Below are 20,304 nucleotides of genomic sequence, written 5' to 3' on the forward strand. Positions count from 1 at the left end.
CTTTTACAGTAAATTACTGTAAATGTTACTGTGAAATATCTTTACAGGTAATTACATAAAGTTACAACTAAATGCTGTAACTAAACAGTTATGACTTAAAAGTTAATCACAATAAATGTACAACTATTTGCTGTACCTTCACAATTTTAATTTTTATTGTTAATTACTCTCTCATTTTAACAACATACCCCCACGTACTGTTCAAAAATTTACAACTTAGTCTACGGAAGCCCTTAGGAGACAAATCAGTTTGAATTTACAGTAATTTGTTGTGATACCGTAAGGGACAAGCGGTAGAAAATGGATGGATGGATGGATTACAGAGGACTATCATTACAATGGTTTTGATGTGTAATAGTAGTCAATTGCTGTGAAAAAGAAGTGTATCATATTTTTTTACAGTTACAGTAAATTGTGATTACTGTGGAAAAAATGTTATGCAATCCTGTTTTGTTTTTTTTTACAGTGTAACATTATGACTGTGAATTTACAATATTTAGTTGTAACTTTATTGTAATTTACTGTAAAATAAAAGCTCTGCATTTACAGTAAATTGCTGTAAATATATTATATTATATATATATATATATATATATATATATATATATATATATATATATATATATATTAGCCAGTCATTTTCTGTGAATTTGCATTGAACATCTCTTACAGTGTAGAAGAATCCGCAAAAGGTAAACCAAGGCAACTGGACTCTTCTTGTTGAAAATGTTTCACTTTTGATCCAAAAAGGCTCCTTCAGTTCTAGAATTTTAAGTTTACGTCCCCGCCGGGTGTGGTCCCACAATATAGTGTTGTTTGCGACCGCTGGCAAAAACAACTCGTTATTGGCCACTCTTCTCGTGGAACGAGACAATCTTTGGGGGATGTCAGGATATTTTTGTACGATTGTGCAGACCTCGAGGTCAATTCTAGTTTGACACACCTTTTTTCAAACCAGCGTTCCTCCCCAGGGGTGTAGCACCAAATTCTGGGAACCCTATACAAAAGATTCAAAAATATCTCCCCTCTAAAAAGTAATTACTGCATAGATTTGGTTGACGCCAGCTTTTTAAAACACACGTAAAAACCTTTATTAGCTTTTTTACTTTTTAAATATAGGATTACCATATCTAGAAGATATCTAGATACATCCCCTAAAGAATTTGGTTTAGAAAATTCAGTATAAAATGACCAGAATGTGAAATTAAATCATCATTATTCATGATTATAAATCTCTCAAGTGTTCCTTTGCTTCAGGGTGTTGAGTAGAGATGGTCTGATATACGCATGATTAAGTGGATAATATGAATCATAACATTACATCGTTAATATTATTATTAGTGCATCTCCTGGGTGTTAAGTCTCCCCAGGTCTTTAAAACCTGGTGACGCCTCTGTTTCAAATATTGATCAAGGGTCTTTGAATGCACCACAATTATAAGTTAAAGTTAAAGTACCACTGATGGTCACACACACACTAGGTGTGGTGAAATTACCCTCTGCATTTGACCCATCCCCTTGTTCCACTCCCTGGTAGGTGAGGGGAGCAGTGAGCATCAGCGGTGGCCGCGCTCGGGAATCGTTTTGGTGATTTAACCCCCAATTCCAACCCTTGATGCTGAGTGCCAAGCAGGGAGGTAATGGGTCCCATTTTTTATAGTCTTCGGTATGACTCGGCCGGGGTTTAAACTCACGACCTACTGATCTCAGGGCGGACACTCTAACCATGAAGAGAAGGAAAAGTGAAACTTATACATGACTTTCTCCTAGGGTTGCTGGTTACTGGGGTTCAAACCCCACCTTCTACCATCCTAGTCACGTCCGTTGTGTCCTTGGGCAAGACACTTCACCCTTGCTCCTGATGGCTGCTGGTTAGCGCCTTGCATGGCAGCTCCCGCCATCAGTGTGTGAATGTGTGTGTGAATGGGTGAATGTGGAAATACTGTCAAAGCGCTTTGAGTACCTTGAAGATAGGAAAGCGCTATACAAGTATAACCCATTTATCCTTTATCATTTATTTATTATTATATTTTTACCTTCCTTGTATCTCTTCAATATTGTTTCCGAAACGTTGCTGCTGTGTGCGAATGCTTAAAGGTGAGTTTTGATGACGTTATGACGTCCGTGTTGAGTGAAGTGTTCGAAGTCAGGTTTGAAGCTATCCAGGTGGAATGAACCATTTTGTATTTTTGATAGGGGGTGTATGTAATCTTAGACATTTCTAATGTGACTCGCGCAACCTTATTATTCATTTTGATTAGAGATGCCGATAAATGCTTTAAAATGTAATATCGGAAATTATCGGTAAAGTTTTTTTTTATTATCGGTATCGTTTTTTAAAAATTGTATTATTTTTTTTAAAAATTAAATCAACATAAAAAACACAAGATACTCTTACAATTAGTGCACCAACCCAAAAAACCTCCCTCCCCCATTCACACTCATTCACACAAAAGGGTTGTTTCTTTCTGTTATTAATATTCTGGTTCCTACATTATATATCAATATATATCAATACAGTCTGCAAGGGATACAGTCCGTAAGCACACATGGTTGTGCGTGCTGCTAGTCCACTAATAGTACTAACCTTTAACAGTTAATTTTACTCATTTTCATTCATTACTAGTTTCTATGTAACAGTTTTTATATTGTTTTACTTTGTTTTTTATTCAAGAAAATGTTTTTAATTTATTCATCTTATTTTATTTTATTAATTTAAAAAAAAGGACCTTATCTTCACCATACCTGGTTGTCCAAATTAGGCATAATAATGTGTTAATTCCACGACTGTATATATCGGTTTCGGTTGATATCGGTATCGGTAATTAAGAGTTGGACAATATCGGAAAATCGGATATAGGCAAAAAGCCATTATCGGACATCCCTAATTTTGATCAGATATATTAATATTAAATTAACGTTTCCGACGTCTTTTTAATTGTATTTTTTTCCCACAAACTACTTCATGTACATGGCGGGGAAAAAATCTCCAAACTTCACAAAAGTTCGATTTGTAATCTTTTTCAAAACGCTGACATTTTGTTTAAAAGAGATGTCCTTTCTCTTTGATATTTACATGAATTGCTCTCCTTTGTTGTGCCATATGTTTGTATAAGGGTTGCATAAACAACATTCTTCTTTTGTCTGAGGGTTTGTGGGTCTGAAGTGCATCAGTACGGTATGCTTTTGAGAACATGTGTCTAGGCCCCTCTGACAAACCAGAGACACACGCTGAATGCCAATGAATTGTTTTGCCACCAGCCAGGCAAACGAGCCACTATAAAGCAGGATGATTATTCACTTGCCACTTGAGCAACATCAACAACACCCCTATTAGAGACACCTACAATTTTAGCATTGAAGAAGCCTTTTAGTTTAAAGATTTTCAAAACACGCGAGAAGAGTCCAGTTGCCTTGATTCAGCCTTTGCGGCTTACCATGACGTAGAAAACACGAGACGCACCAAAGTAGCTTAGCACCACAGGGAGGAAGATGAGTCCATGAGCCATCCCCAGGAGTGTGATGACCAGGTTGAGGCGGAAAAAGAAGATCTGGATGAGTTGGGCTTTGGCAAAGGCTAACACCAGGATGCCGGGCAGGTTGGTCATGGCAACACCAGCAAACACCTTCAGGGTTGAAAGCAAACACTGTAAAGCAGTCGAGTTGAGTTCAAAACATTTTTGCATAAAATTGCTAAAAACACAAGAGTGCTCCAGTTGTGTAGAGGAACTTGGACCACCGTAAACACATTGGCAGATCCTTGCATTGATATTTTAACCTCGCCAGCAAACAGAACAGTGGAGTCCAAACTTGTGATTTACAGAACTGAGGCCTTTGTTAGAATAATTGTTTCTAAGTTATCACAAAAACTTTGTGTTACATTGAGTGCCCGGCAAGAAGACACAAGCTGTCTTTGAAACCTACCAAGAAGGCTCGTAAAACTCCACTGTGTAAGGGGGAAAGCAACATGAAGGGTTTTCTGTTTTCTTTCATGTATGGTAATCAACAGAAAGATATTGTTCTAACTCAAGGACTACAAAGCGGAGAGAAGGCAGGATCTGCCCAATTTCCAGATGACCTCTTTTCGAACCTCCTTTTTTAACTGTTTTACAAACGTCTTTTTGAACTGTTTTACGAACATCTTTTTGAACTCATTTCCGACCTTTTCTGTGAAGTGTTTACGACATACTTGCCAACCTTGAGACCTCCGATTACGGGAGGTGGGGGGTGGGGCGTGGTCGGGGGTGGGGCGGGGCAGGGTGGGGGTGTGGTTGAGGGCGGGGGCGTGGTTGGGGGCGTGGTTAAGAGGGGAGAAGTATATTTACAGCTAGAATTCACCAACTTGAGTAATTCATATATATATATATATATATATATATATATATATATATATATATATATATATATATATATATATATATATATATATATATATATATATATATGTGTATGAAATACTTGACTTTCAGTGAATTCTAGCTATATATATATATATATATATATATATATATATATATATATATATATATATATATATATATATATATATATATATATATATATATATATGTATATATATTTATTTTATTATACATATAAATAAAATAAATACTTGAATTTCAGTGGTCCGGAGGCTATCCAGTAGATGGCAGTATTGTCCTGTTTAAGAGTGTCACAACATTGCTGTTTACGGCAGATGAACTGCTTTACGGTAGACGGAAACGTGACTGCTGTTGTTGTGTGTTGTTACCGCGCTTGGAGGACGTTAATGAAACTGCCTAACAATAAACCCACATAAGAAACCAAGAACTCGCCCTCGATCATTCTACAGTTATAACGTGATTGGGCAGGCACGCTGTTTATATTGTGGGAAAGCGGACGTGAAAACAGACTGTCGCCACTGTCCCCACTCAGGTTCGCAAGGAGCTGGAGGGTGCGTGGCCTCCAGCTCCGGCTGAATTCCGGGAGATTTTCGGGAGAAAATTTCTTCCGGGAGGTTTTCGGGAGAGGCGCTGAATTCCGGGAGTCTCCCGGAAAATCCGGGAGGGTTGGCAAGTATGGTTTACGACCTTTTCTTTTGAACTGTTCTGTAACCAAAGGCAACGCTGTTTACGACCCACTTCCCTCTGGAAGCAGCTGTGGTCATGTGGTCGGAGAAAGTAAAATAAAGAAGGAGGAGTACAATCTTTCGCCAGAGCGTGGGTGACACTCTAAGAGGTTACAGGTCGACACGTTTCTCCTCAATTGAGTCCAAATTGAATTCTGTCTCTGTTTGATTCTTTGCTTCTTGTCTTGTTTAATAGATGTCATCAGTGTTTGAACCTGACAGCGTTCCTCAAGGCACCTCATCAGATCCTCTCCTTTTTGGCAGTTACACATTTGTGATTTATATAACTAACGTAACTTTTTAAACTCCATTTGCAGTCAGTAGTCATTTGTTTGACTTCTTTAGTTATACTCGTGGTGTTCCTCAAGGTTCCATCTTAGGTCCTCTCTTTTTCATAATTTGGGCTATTCGACTGGTGGCCTGTGAGTTCAGTTCAAATAACTTGTGCGACTCACATTTACGCAGCAGATTCTTAAAAAACAGCATAACGCTCCTGTAACTCTTACGAAATAAATGCAGCAAAAATCAAATGTCCACTGTAGAGGACGCTGGTTCTCAGGAATATGCAAAATAAGAACAATAGCAAAGGGAGAAGTCTGCCCCCTCCCCTTAGCTTTCTGGAAATGTGGCCCCCCCCAAACAATTCAGTTGGACATCCCTGCTCTACAGACTGGGTTGGAAGGATACACACTTTTTATACGTCATAAATTCAAACTTACTGCGCTGCCCATGTTGGCCGTCGCCTCCTTTGCTCGCTCCACACGGGTGGGCTTGGTGCTGAGTGCGAAAGATCTTGTCATGTGGGACACAAACTCCACAGAGATGCCCACCGCCTGCAAAGAGTTGCGTTCAAGACATAACTAAACTAGCAGAAAAAAAGACATGAATGACAGTAAATAACCGTAATGACTCTGCTATTAGCTCACAACTATGGATGGTGTTTCATTGGAAAATGCGTGGTTTGTTTTTTTATAACTTGACCCTCCTACTTGAAAACTGTGACTGGGTATTGTAAGGGAAACTAAAATACACTATTACATTACATTCTAGCGACTGCCCGACACCAAGGCCGCGAATCCCTTATTGGTGATGTACGGCTGGGCAGCACCTGAAGAGCTGCAGCCTGCCACCGTGGCTCCCACCCCCTCCCCTCTGTTGCAAGTCTCGAGATGTTGTAATATGTATATGTGCTGTGCTATGGAGGTTTTTTCCCCACTTAGGAGCTCAATCTAGATAGTATTTTTTTTACTCATCCTTCCCCAGCATTTACCTTTTTCCCATCTTTTACAGGGCACCTTGTTTATGACAGTGTTGGCATTGTTCATACTGCCACCCTTAGTGTGACATGTATGGCTGTTGAGTAAGTATGCGTTTCATTCGTTTATGTACAATGTATTCAAAGTCTAAAAGAACACATTATTAGACACAGTGAAAAATGGATTAGGTTTAGTTAGTTACAGACTGTAAAATCAACGATCTTGTTATCATGCAACTAATACCAACATCAACAAGATTGATTATACAAAATTTATTTCAAAGTTTGAAAGTTGCCATCAATCCCACGTGGGTGCTTGGCATTGTCCGTGGGTGCTTCGGGGCCCGAGCTGTGGTCACGTGAGTGCCTTTTGAGTCCAATCATTGAGGAGATTGCCGGAAACTGAGTTGGCCATACTCTATTTATACACGACTCGGACTAGTGGTACACGTAGCACAGTTTGAGAATCCCTGAACTAGTTTATTATTTATATTATTTACTACTATTATTATTATTCCGCTAACTAGAGCCTTTTTGAGGGCTTAACTTACAATATATTGCGAGAAATGTGTACACATCATGACAGGACACACGGATATTATAGACCAGGGGTCACCAACGCGGTGCCCGCGGGCACCAGGTCGCCCGTAAGGACCATATGAGTCGCCCGCGGGCCTGTTCTAAAAAAATAAAAAATAAAAAATAAAAAATGTTTTTTTAAAATTTTATTTATTTATTTTATTTTTTTAAAAAACTAAATCTACATAGAAAAAACACAAGATACACTTTCAATCAGTGCATCAACCCAAACAACCTCCCCCATGCACACTCATCCACACCCACTCACACAAAAGGGGTTATTTCTTTCTGCTACCAATATTCTGGTTCCCACAACATAGACAACACATCTGCAAGGGACACAGTCCCTGAAGCACACATGATTGTATAGGCTGCTGGTCCACTAACATTTTCATTAATTACTATTTTTTATGTAATTATTTTTATATTGTTTTGCTTTCTTTTTTATCCAAGAAAATGTTTTTTATTTATTTATCTTATTTTATTTTATTTTTTTAAAAAGGGCCTTATCTTCAACAGACCAGGTTGTCAATGAAATTAGATTTGTTTAAAGGTTTTTTTAAACCAGGCCCAGTCCAGATAATGTCCAAGTCGGACTCAGCAACACACACCTTCATTCATGTACACAGAAAAAAATTAGGGAACACAACAGATTGCATATAATTTATAAACAAAATTACATTTTCAAAATAAGCATTTATGTACAGTCCAGATTATGTCCAGGTCACTCAAATTAGGGAACACAACAACAGATATCATATAATCTATAAACATAATTATACTTTCAAAACAAGCCTTTGAGGACTTCTCATCTTTTTTTAAATGTTTTTTGGCATCATTATCGTTTTCAACCATGTAACTTTCTAAAATTAGAAAATACTGAATAAATGTTTTAAAGAAAGTAATACTAAGTGAATATCTGTTTTTGGCCTTAAAAATAAACATTTTACCGAGTACTATAATTAAATTGACTAAATCATGATTGTCAATGAACTCTCCTAAAATAACAGAAACCACATTAAGCTTCATAAACAAACCAAACCTTAAACACATTTTTTCAACTTCCACCCAAAACAAAGACACAATATGACAATACCAAAACAAATGCATGGTGGATTCAGGCTCCTGACAACAAAATCGGCAATCATCTGACTCTGTCATATTCCATAATTTTAACATTTTCCCTGTGGGTAAGAAGTTATAAATAATTTTAATTTGAAAATAACGATTTTGCACATCGATAGTGGTTTTATAGATTAGTTTGAATATGGCATCCCATGGCAACGGGCAGTCAAAAAAGTCCTCCCATTTTCCATTTGTGTTGTATGACGCAGCCTTCAAAGATTTCTTTATTAAATAAAAATTATATATTTTTCTATTTATTTTAGTTCCTTTTTGCCAACTAGAATTTCTTGTTAGAGGTTTACAAACTAATAATTTAGTAGTTCCATAATTCATTATTTGTTTCCATCTTTTCCCAATTACTCCAGTTAGTTGATAAAATGAAAAGCTTGAGCAAACATCACCATACGTAGCTCTAAATTCATCATACTTCATAATTTTACCATTCTCATTGATAATATCATTGACAAAAATGATTCCTCTTTCAAACATATGTTTCCAAAAGAAAGGCTTTCCATCTATTACAATATTAGAGTTCATCCATATTAACTGCTGCAAAATATCGTCTCTTTTTTCTGGCACATAAAATTGAAAACACCACTATGAGTGGATTGTTTCCTTTATGAACCCCGCCATGTTTCCCAGCAGACTCTCTGGGAGGGGATCACTTGTAAAAAAGGATACAATTTCTATTGATACAGTACATGTTTTTTGTCCAAAAGGACATTTGTGTACCACTCAATGTTTAAATACATCTTTGGAACAATTGATGCTTTTAAAGACAGACACATAGCTTCAAGGTTGAGAAGTTTCAGGCCCCCATATTCATACTCTTTGTACAAAACCTTTCTTTTAATCTTTTCTGGTTTGCCGTTCCAGACTAAATCGAAGACCCTCCGCTCATGAATCTTAAAAAAGTTTTGTGATGGAGCTGGTAATGACAAAAACAAATAAATAAATTGAGGAATAATTAACGAGTTGGCAATAGACATTTTACCATACAAGGTTAGGGATTTCCCTTTCCATAATTGCATAATTTTGTCCAGCTTTCTTAGTCGATTATCATAATTTACTGAGCCTAGAACTTCCAGATTCTCTGGGACAACAACACCAAGTATGTTAACTGGTCCATCTGTCCACAAAAAAGGCACTTTGCATTCCATTCGAAAGGACGTTCCCTTTAGATTTCCGATCCTTAACATTTTACATTTATTATAATTAAGCTTAAGGCCAGATTGCTGTGAAAATATGTCCAAAAGATTAAGAAGGTTCCGCAAACAATGAGGAAAAATGTTATCTTTGTGAATCAGCCTTTTCTGACATGAACTTCATCAAGAACAAACACAGAACACGCCTCACTGATGCACATCTGCAAGACTCACTCAGAGTTGCAGTGTCAAGTTACACACCAGAGTACAACACACTAGTTAACAGCATGCAATGCCAGGCTTCCCACTAACTGACAAAGAAACAGATAACAGATTTGGTGTCCAGTTCAAAGTGTGACATGATTTAAAAATTTGAGAGTTTACTTTTGTATTTTACATGAGTTATTATTTGTACAAACATGGTGCAAAGTAATTCATGATTTGTTAAAAAATGTTAGTGGCTAGCTAGTTAAAATGGGATATTGTGATTTCACAAGACTGTCTTAGAAGTGATCATTTGAAAATGTTCAATTTGAAAAATGTGCACTTAGAGAAAATATAAAAATAAAGTGTTGCATATTGATATTTATCTGTTTCTATATATATTTATTGTGAGAAATCATTAAGATGATCAGTGTTTCCACAAAGATAAATATCATTAATTATTAATAATAACCGAGTTAAAGGTAAATTGAGCAAATTGGCTACTTCTGGCAATTTATTTAAGTGTGTATCTAACTGGTAGCCCTTCGCATTAATCAGTACCCAAGAAGTAGCCCTTGGTTTCAAAAAGGTTGGTGACCCCTGTCATAGACCATATACTGTAAAACACATTATGTAGGTTGTCGACCATTTTGGTTGTCAGGTCCCCATTTTGGGGAGTGAATAGGGCCAGGTTTTTTTGTTTAATGTTGCAATACCTTCTATTCGGGCTCCAGTACTCTGAAATGCCCTCCCGGTAACAGTTAGAGATGATTCCTCAGTAGAAGCATTTAAGTCCCATCTTAAAACTCATTTGTATACACTAGCCTTTAAAATAGACCCCCCTTTTAGACCAGTTGATCTGCAGTCTCTTTTCTGCTCTGCCCCCTCTCCTGCGTGGAGAGGTTATTAAGTGACCACAGATGACCCACTAGCTGTTCAAAGTCGGGACCCGGGGTGGACCACTCATCTGTGCATCGGTTGGGGACGTCTCTGCGCTGCTGACTTGTCTCCACTCAAGATGATCCCCTGCTGGCCCCACTATGGACTGGACTCTCACACTATTAACTAGATCCACTATGGACTGGACTCTCACACTATTATGTTAGATCCACTATGGACTGGACTCTCACACTATTAACTAGATCCACTATGGACTGGACTCTCACACTATTAACTAGATCCACTATGGACTGGACTCTCACATCTGCGGTCCCCTCCAAGGTTTCTCATTGTATCCCAGTGGGTTGAGTTTTTCCTTGCCCTGATGCGGGATCTGGGATGTCGTTGTGGCTTGTGCAGCCCTTTGAGACACTTGTGATTTAGGGCTATATAAATAAACTTTGATTGATTGATTGAATACGAGACGTGTTTATTATGTTTTAGGCCAATAATAAACTAAATGCGGTCTGCGAATGGCCCCTGGGCCGCACTTTTGTGCATGTTGTGCGCGCTTACCGTGACCAGGTTGATCAGGGCGACGGCGTTGTAGTGGATGTCCCAGAGTGTCATCACCCCGACGGTGTCCACGGTGATCATGATGATGGTGATGAGGTTGAGCAGGCCGGAGCGCAGGTCCAAACCCAGCAGCAGACAGCAAACCACAAAGGTTGGCAGCAGACACAGGGAGATGTTGAAGAGGCCCTCGGGTACGATAGTCAGGTATTGCTCATAGAACACGTTGGTCACCCTGGTGGGAGGACATGGGAGATGCTTTAACCTCTTAAGGCCCAAGCTGTTAGTTTACATGCTTTTTTTAATTTCTTTTTGCTATTTGGGCTTATTGGACCCTAATTAGAATAAAAACTAAAAATCATCTTTTGATATGATGTACTTAGTCCATAAGTACACAAATGTGTACTTCATGTGTAGTGACATGCAAATTTTTATTTTTACACTTTTTTTTCCAAATTCCATTGTATGTTATACTCTTCTGACACCACCAGATAGCAGTATAAGTGTCCATATGTCGGCATAAGACCCCAATTCAGTAGTGTACACAATTTTGGAAATAATAGCTAAAAGGTGCTGTCCACGCATGTGGCCACTAAGGCCTTTAGAGGTTTAAAGAGGAAGTGAATGAGGGCAGTGAACCACCAGGTCCAGCAGAGGGCACTGTGGTGTCTTTGCAACATGCATTTCATAGCAATTGTAAAATGAATGTCTGTAAATAAAAGAGTAGTTATTAGTGTCTTTTTTTTTTCTTAATCAATCCAACAAAATAATACACAATAATACAATAATAATACAATTCCAATTCCAAAACCAAACCCGACCCAGCAACGTTCAGAATAGCAATCGACAGAGCAATTGAGAGGAGACACAAACATGACACAAAACAATCTAAAAGTAGTCAAACAAAAATGAATAATATCAACAACAGTATCAATATTAATAAGAATTCCAACATAGCAGTGATTAGAAATCCCTTATTGACATTATCATCACAGCCATTTATATATAAAAAATAAAAACATTTAAAAAAATGGACAATAGTGTCACAGTGGCTTACACTTGCATCACACCTCATAAGCTTGACAACACGTTGTGTCCAATATTTTTATTATTTGGTACATAAGTAATTAGTGTCTGACAAAAACAAAAAATGATGATAAAAACTAAATATTAAAGAAAAAAGTGTCTGACAAAAATAATATAAATGCTGTGCCTATTTAAAACTATGTTTAACAGGCAAAATACACTCTAAAGCACAGGTGTCAAACTCAAGGCCCAGGGGCCAAATCTGGCCCGCCACATTATTTTAAAAAGCCTGGAAAATATATGCGTTAATAAAATGCTTAATCTTTTTTTACTAAATATATTTGTTCTTTCCCCTCTGACAATAAAAATCATGTACTCCATGCAATTGCATATCTTTTAAAATTCAATATTATCAAAATCAAAACATTATATTATCGTGTATTCCAACATTTTTTTTGTTAGAATAAAGATAAATACTTTACCTAAATATCTGCTTGACTTATGATTTCAAAACAAATTATCAATCAAATTGTAGACTGTGAAATTGACGATAGATTTTACGGTTAAATTCCGCCGATTGAGTTTTTAACCGTAAAATCAATTTTGGTACTGTTTTTTTCCATATACAGTAAGACACTAAAACATTAAAAAACAAACAAAACAAAAACATTAAAACAACAATATTTTTACAGTAAAAAAAAAACCTGGCAGCTCTGTTGCTTGAATTTTACTGATAAAACAGTGGTATGGTTTTTCCATTCCATTCCATTTATACATTTTTTCCATATGCTGTAAAAAATCCACTGTACAACAAAAAAATAATTTGCAACAAAAACAAAACAAACAAAAACATTTTTTTTTTAATAAAAACTTGCTCTTATTTCGAATTTTGTTTTGGTTACAAACATTTTTTTTGTTGTTTTTAAAAAAATTTGAAATCCATTATTTTGGTTTGCAAATCTTTGTTTTATACATATATGTTTTGTTTACAGACCGTAAAATCTATTATTTAAAAAATATATTTTCAAACATTTTTTTGTTTGCACATACAGTATATTGTTTACAACTCTTTTTCTGATCAATCAACACAATTAAAAATGTTTTTGTTCACAAATATTTTTTACAAAATTTTGTTTGACAATATTTTAGTTTAATTTCAAATCCATTACTTTTCTTTACAAATTGTTTTTATTCTGCAAATGTTTTTTCATTTTTGGTTACAATAATCTTTTTTTTTCATTTGTGATTAGTTTTTTTTTTTTTTACAAATTGTTTTGTAAATCTTTTTTTTTGGCAAATGTCCTTTTAAATTTCAAATCCATTCTTTTTGTTTACAAATTGTTTTTTTGTTGTTGTTTTTTTGCAATTATTTTCTGTTTAAAATGGCATTTTTAATTTCAAATCCATCTTTTTTTTTTTTTTTACATTATTTCTTTAGCAAATCTTATTCAAATTTCAGATCCATTTTTTTCTCTACAAATTCCTTTTTTGTTTGGTTGCATAAAAATATACCTTCATACATTATGATGTTAACTAGAAAATATAGTCCTTCTAAACCTAAGAGTATTTTTACACAACCTCTAGAACCAGCCTCCACTGCCAAGGACATTAGGGCTTTTTTTCCCCAAAATGTGTAAGCCTTACACAAAAAAAAAAAGACCAAAAATAAATGGTTCACATACAAAAAGTCAGTAGAAACATTTCAGGAGGTCTTACGTGTAAGGGAAGACTTCAAAGTCCGGTGAGGTTCCAGGAACTTTCCTCATGCTGTCAGTGATGTTGTCGGCCAGCTCTCTGGCACTCAGTAAAGCTGCAGTGAACTCTTGAGAGTTGGCCAGAGGCGTGTGGTAAGCCATGAAACGGGAGGCTATGTGTGTGTGTCCAGGCAGAAAAGCTCCGTCACTCACACATCTCTTAAAAAAAAAAACGTAAAAAAAAATAAAAAAATAAATCTTACCGATAATTTCTCCATTTTCGTCTCTCACCACAGCCGTGTCGTAGGCTCCCAGTCCTCTGTATGAAGGACGCACAGGCTATAAGCGAGCGATCTTTGGCATTGTGCAATGTGTGTGTGGACAACACCCAAAACACACCCTTTGGGACACTGCAGGCCAGGCCTGTCCCCCAGAAAGCTAGGCAAAAAGCGGTTGAACTCTTCTATTGTGGGCCTGAGGACCCCGTCTTGGGGGCGAGGCAAACACTTGCGTCCACATAAGAAAGCGGCTATGACAACACATGCATGTCTTTAGAAAGTTCTACAATGTATATTGATTATAATATACTTATCTCAGCAGCGAGTCTCACATGTATCTGCAGGACAAAACTTCCCAGCATTCGGACCGATGGTGTAAAGTCGACAACATCTGGATGCAGGGTTCAGCCAGTCGATGAAATCATCCACCCAGGAGTTTGCAGAAATGCCCAAATATGATCTACAGACCATAACAAGGAAGAAATTAGCAAATTATTTTATTTGTCTTTCTGCCTTTTATTTTCTGTTCATTCTATATACAGTCAAAAGTTTACATATACTTGTAAAGAACATAATGTCATGGCTGTCTTGAGTTTCCACCCCTGATTTAACAATTCATTTACTTATTTAATTTTGTCCCATTAGGCCCTCCGTATAAAATGACCACAACTATAATAAACATAATAATATCACAACATTGATTAGGTTCTTGCCAAATACGAGGCCTTCCTTTGGCAACGTACTGATTCTTAAACTGTGGTACGTGTATCACTGGTGGTACATGGGCTCCATCTAGTGGGATGCCAAATAATCACTTGATTAAAGTACAGTGTTTTATTTTCCTATATCCAAACCAGGGTTGTACGGTATACCGGTATTAGTATAGTACCGCGATACTAATGAATCATATTCGGTACTGTACTGCCTCTGAAAAGTACCGGCGTCACAATGTAAACAAACGCCACTGTAATGATACCAAGTACAGTAGCGTATCTAGTCGATACTACTATGTTTATGTCGATAGTTTTTGGCATCACAACATCTTCTTTTGTTTTTTTTCAAATGTATATTATGTTTATTAACTCAGGAAATATGTCCCTGGACACATGAGGACTTTGAATATGACCAATGTTTGATCCTGTAACTACTCGGTATCGGATTGATACCCAAATTTGTGGTATCATCCAAAACTAATGTAAAGTATCCAAACAACAGAAGAATAAGTGATTGTTACATTTTAACAGAAGTGTAGATAGAACATGTTAAAAGAGAAAGTAAGCGGATATTAACAGTAAATGAACAAGTAGATTAATAATTCATTTTCTACCGCTTGTCCTTAATAACTTTGACAAAATAATAGAATGATAAATGACACAATATGTTACTGCATATGTCAGCAGCTAAATTAGGAGCCTTTGTTTGTTTACTTACTAATACAAGACAAGTTGTCTAGTATGTTCACTATTTTATTAAAGGACAAAATTGCAATAAGAAACATGTTTAATGTACCGTAACATTGTTTTGTTAAATAAAGCCAATAATGCAATTTTTTGTGGTCCCAAAAATTTAGAAAAGTACCGAAAAAATGTTGGTACCGGTACCAAAATATTGGTATCGGGACAACACTAATTCAAACACAGTGTGACTGTTCAAACTGTGTGTAATTAAATATACTTGTTAACTCAAACCTCTGCCTTGTTTTTAATGAATACTTGGGCCTACTGTGCTACGGTATTTTAATGGTACTCGGAGAGGTTTTTTTTTTCTGAGGTGGTACTTGATGAGAAAAGTTTGAGAACCACTGCAGCGAGTCCAAGGACAACCACGTGTATTGAACATATGTTTGTGTTCACAATCAGCGAGAGATGACCTTTATCAGCCCAGATCAGATGTTGGAACTGACAACTTTTTTATCAGCTGCGAGGACGTAAGAAGGTGCTACGGTGATACCAGCGGGTTCAAGGCTCAGGCAAGGGAGAGGAAAAAAAAGACGATACCAGACGGCTGCATTAAGGCAGGGAATTCAATGAGTACGAGGAACTCACAGTTCAGGGTGATTGGTGGCGTATTGAATCTTCTGGGTCATGGAAAAGGGGTCGCAGCCCACGCTGGAACACACGGCATTCATGCCCTCCGTGGTGTTAAAACTGAAGCCTCGTTTTGTCACAAAATAAACGGGGACTCCCACTTCCAAATATTTGTACAGGTACTTGAAATAATCCAGCATGTAAGAGCCCTGCGTCAGAAGAAAACACCATTGTAAAAAGTTGGTTATGAGGCACGGGCAAATCTATAATGAATAAAGCGAAACATGTTCTAGACCAGACCTGGGCAAATTAAGGCCCGTTAAGCTTCTCAATCTGGCCCGCCGAGCATTCCAAAATAATTTTTTTAGATCTTTAAGATGGAAAGTGTAGCTGCCATTATGATTGATTGATTGATTGAGACTTTTATTAGTAGGTTGCACAGTGAAGTACATATTCCGTACAATTGACCACTAAATGGTAACACCCGAATAAGTTTTTCAACTTGTTTAAGTCGGGGTCCACTTAAATTGATTCATGATACAGATATATACTATCATATATACTATCATCATAATACAGTCATCACACAAGATAATCACATTGAATTATTTACATTATTTACAATCAGGAGTGTGGAGGGGGGTGGGGTGGGGGGGGTGGGATGTGCAGTCATGTTTTCTAACGACCGTAAGTCTAGAACAGGGGTCGGCAACCCGCGGCTCTAGAGCCGCATGAGGCTCTTTAGCGCCGCCCTAGTGGCTCTCTGGAGATTTTTCAAAAATGTATGAAGAATGGAAAAAGATGAGGGGGAAAAAAAATCTATTTTTTTGTTTTAGTATGGTTTCTGTAGGAGGACAAACATGACACAAACCTCCCTAATTGTTAAAAATCACTCTGTTTGTATTAAACATGCTTCACTGATTCGAGTATTTGGCGAGCGCCGTTTTGTCCTACTAATTTTGGCGGTCCTTGAACTCACCGTATAGTTTGTTTCCATGCATAACTTTCTCCGACTTTCTAGGACGTGTTTTATGCCACTTCTTTTTCTGTCTCATTTTGTCCACCACACTTTTAACGTTGTGCATGAGTGCACAAAGGTGAGTTTTGTTGATGTTATTGACTTGTGTGGAGTGCTAATCAGACATATTTGGTCACTGCATGACTGCAAGCTAATCGATGCTAACATGCTATTTGGGCTAGCGATATGTACATATTGCATCATTATGCCTCATTTGTAGCTATATTTGAGCTCATTTAGTTTCCTTTAAGTCCTCTTAATTAAATTTATATCTCATGACACATGAAATATGGCTTTTAATTTGTTGCGGCTCCAGACCGATTTGTTTTTGTATTTTTGGTCCAATATGGCTCTTTCAACATTTTGGGTTGCCGACCCCTGGTCTAGAACTATACAAAGTATTTCAATGGTTGGAATCTGCGCTTTTGGATGATGTACCAGTTACTATGGTAATCTAATTAGTTACTATGGTAATCTACGTCACAGCAGCTCAGACGAGGCACCAAGCAGTGTGGGCGGGAAGCGTTTCCACAGACGCGGAAGGAGACTTTCACAACAAAGTTCTAAAACTTAGTGCTGTATCACATATATCAGATCGTAAGTGGGTTTATTTTGTACCCTTCGCGTTCATATTCCACTGTTTGTTGCATTTTTGTTGCATTTGACTTGATTGTAAAATGGGTCGATCGAAAGGGGGCGTGACGTTCATATTTTGTCAATATTCAGTGTTTTATCCTTCATAGAAAAATGTAAAATTCCATTACGTTTTTTTAAGGCGGTCTGTCATAACGTTTTTAGCATTCAATCAGACATTATTGTGAGGTTTTGTAGTAGTGTTCCTAAAAATAGATATACTGGCCCCCAGACACATTTTTTTTCTCTAAATGTGGCCCCCGAGTCAAAATAATTGCCCAGGCCTGTTCTAGACCAAAAATCACTTCATAATCTCTACTGCTCGCGAGTGTTACCATATCTGAGTAATTGTGTAGAAATATGGGGAAACAACTACAAATGTGCGCTTCATTCACTAACTGTTACAAAAAAGATCAATTAGAATAATACATAATGTTGGATGTAGAGAACATACAAACCCTTTATTTATTAAATCACAATTATTGAAATTCAACGATTTGGTGCATTTGCAAACAGCTAAAATGATACTATAATCTACTACCCAAGAATGTACAACAATTCTTCTCAACAAAAGAGGAGAAATATAACCTTAGGTGAAAATCTAATTTAAAACATTTGTATTCTCGTACAACACTTAAAACCTTTAGCATATCTGTATGTGGAATTAAATTATGGAATGGATTAACCAAATAAATCAAACAAAGCACACTGCAAAAAGTCAGTGTTCAAAAACAAAAACAAAAAATACAAAAATGAGGGGTATTTTATTTGAACTAAGCAAAATTATCTGCCAATAGAACAAGAAATTTTGGCTTGTCAAGACTTTCCAAAACAAGTAAAATTAGCTAATCTCAATGAACCCAACATACCTTAAAATAAGTATATTCTCATGAATAACAAGTGCACTTTTCTTGGTAGAAAAAAAAAATTAGACCTTTTTGCTCAATATGTTGAAAAATATTCTTAAATTAAGTAAATGCTAGTGCCATTATCTTGACATAATGATATGCGCTCGGCATTACATTTACTTATACTAAAAACTAATTTATTGTTCTTAATGGAAAGGCAACAAGGCAACCGCTTGTTACTCTCGGGGTCTCCTAGCCGCTCAGGCAAATCATACGGTCTAAAAATGCATTTTTCCATCGATAACATGACATCATCGCGCCAAGTGCGTGCTCTTTCAGTCAATTAGTGCACATATATACAGCCCGGCCCCCGGCCAAAATTTTTTTAATTGTAATTTTGAAGAATTTATCTGAATGTGCATGAACATTTCCTGTTCAAAATTGTTAGAAATGTCAGATGTTAAACGTTTAAATATTAACTGTCACGTGCCAACTGTACTACTATATGAGTACGTATTTTCTATTGTTTCATTGAAAATAAAACAGCAAAGTCAATTTGGCTGTCATTTGTTTTAATTATGAGACACAATTGTGTCAAAATCATGATTTTTTTTTTCATGTTTGAAATAAGAAATTATTACTTTAAAAAAGTAGTTTTATACTTGTGAGTGTTGATGACACAGCTTTGCAACACTCGATATTCTAGTTTCAAGCATGTTTTACTCAATATAGGTCATCGAATTTCAGCAACAAGCTGTAATATCTTACTGAGATCATTTAGAACCAAAACCCTTAAAACAAGTAAAACACTCTAACATAAAATCTGCTTAGTGAGAAGAATTATCTTATCAGACAGAAAATAAGCAAATATCACCCTTATTTGAGGTATTTAATCTTACTTAGATTTCAGTTTTTGCAGTGCAGCAATATGATTCAGTTTAAGAGACGGTTCAAACTACAAGAGTTCACAAAGTACACAGAACAAAAATTATGATGAACATCTTGAACCCTTTTTTTTTTATTGAGACAAAGATTATTTAAGTGTTTAATATTTGTATGATTACTATGGTATATTATTTATTTGTTCACTGTTCTGTTACAGAGAACAAGGACATTGGATAACATTGCTATGGTATGAAAAGGGGTAGGATTAAATAAGCTCTGCTTCTTCCTACTCCTTTTCGGACGTGCTGTAATGAAACAACTGGAATTGTGAGATGCATTACATTGTATCGTATGCATGTTCCAAATAAACTGAAATACTGGACTGACCTGGGGCATGGCCAGCTCCTGGTCCAGACCCACGGTCACGTTGAACATGAGGTAGAGCGAAGCACTGAACAGGAAGAGGAACGCCAACATCTGCGGAGAATGTTTTCCATGACACATTTAGGAGATGGTAATTGTCATTTAAGATTGAAATAATGTCTCTGTCGTACCACGAGGAATCGAACGTAACGGTTGAGCAGCACGGGGGCGTAATATTTCCTCATGAGAGGGAGCAGGAAGCCCTCGTTGGGCTTGTTGGGTCTCTTGGTCGCCACGGTGACGCAGCAGAACAGCTCGCAGCGGTTGTCGTCCTGGCGCCGGGCATCCAGCGACAGGAGCGCCACGAAGGCCGTCATCTGGAGGACAAAGTCCATGAGCACGGCCAGAGCGGCGTACAAAGCGAAGGACTTCACTGCAGGCATGGTGGACAAGGCCCCTTGAATAGAATAGAATAGAATAGAATATATCTTTATTGTCATTGTACATTGTACAACGATATTGTGTGCAAAACTAATTTAGTGCAAATTCATAATAACACATAAAAACATAAGAACTTAGATAAATAGATAAAAATACATAAAATACATAATAATACCAAGCACACAGCTCACATGCACAGTCATTATTGTCTTGTGTTCAGCGACA

General features: G+C 36.8%; 1 protein-coding gene across 3 annotated transcripts in view; it reads right to left on the bottom strand.

The window, feature by feature from the left end:
* npc1l1 (NPC1-like 1) overlaps nucleotides 1-20,304 on the bottom strand; it is a 48,433-nt gene that overhangs the window by 5,378 nt on the left and 22,751 nt on the right. The window contains exons 11-20 of one of the 3 annotated variants that reach the window (XM_062049601.1): nucleotides 19,830-20,095; nucleotides 19,663-19,752; nucleotides 15,910-16,100; nucleotides 14,197-14,324; nucleotides 13,986-14,115; nucleotides 13,878-13,905; nucleotides 13,609-13,805; nucleotides 10,870-11,101; nucleotides 5,826-5,939; nucleotides 3,463-3,625 (exon numbers count right to left, since the gene is read on the bottom strand). In XM_062049601.1, coding sequence (XP_061905585.1) covers nucleotides 3,463-3,625; nucleotides 5,826-5,939; nucleotides 10,870-11,101; nucleotides 13,609-13,805; nucleotides 13,878-13,905; nucleotides 13,986-14,115; nucleotides 14,197-14,324; nucleotides 15,910-16,100; nucleotides 19,663-19,752; nucleotides 19,830-20,095 — 1,539 coding nt within the window. Of the gene's footprint in view, nucleotides 1-3,462; nucleotides 3,626-5,825; nucleotides 5,940-10,869; nucleotides 11,102-13,608; nucleotides 13,906-13,985; nucleotides 14,116-14,196; nucleotides 14,325-15,909; nucleotides 16,101-19,662; nucleotides 19,753-19,829; nucleotides 20,096-20,304 lie in introns of all 3 variants that reach the window. The other 2 variants (XM_062049602.1, XM_062049600.1) reach the window with 2 other exon arrangements.

This window comes from Entelurus aequoreus, linkage group LG06 (genome assembly GCF_033978785.1).
Source record: "Entelurus aequoreus isolate RoL-2023_Sb linkage group LG06, RoL_Eaeq_v1.1, whole genome shotgun sequence".
Taxonomy (NCBI): Eukaryota; Metazoa; Chordata; class Actinopteri; order Syngnathiformes; family Syngnathidae; genus Entelurus; species Entelurus aequoreus.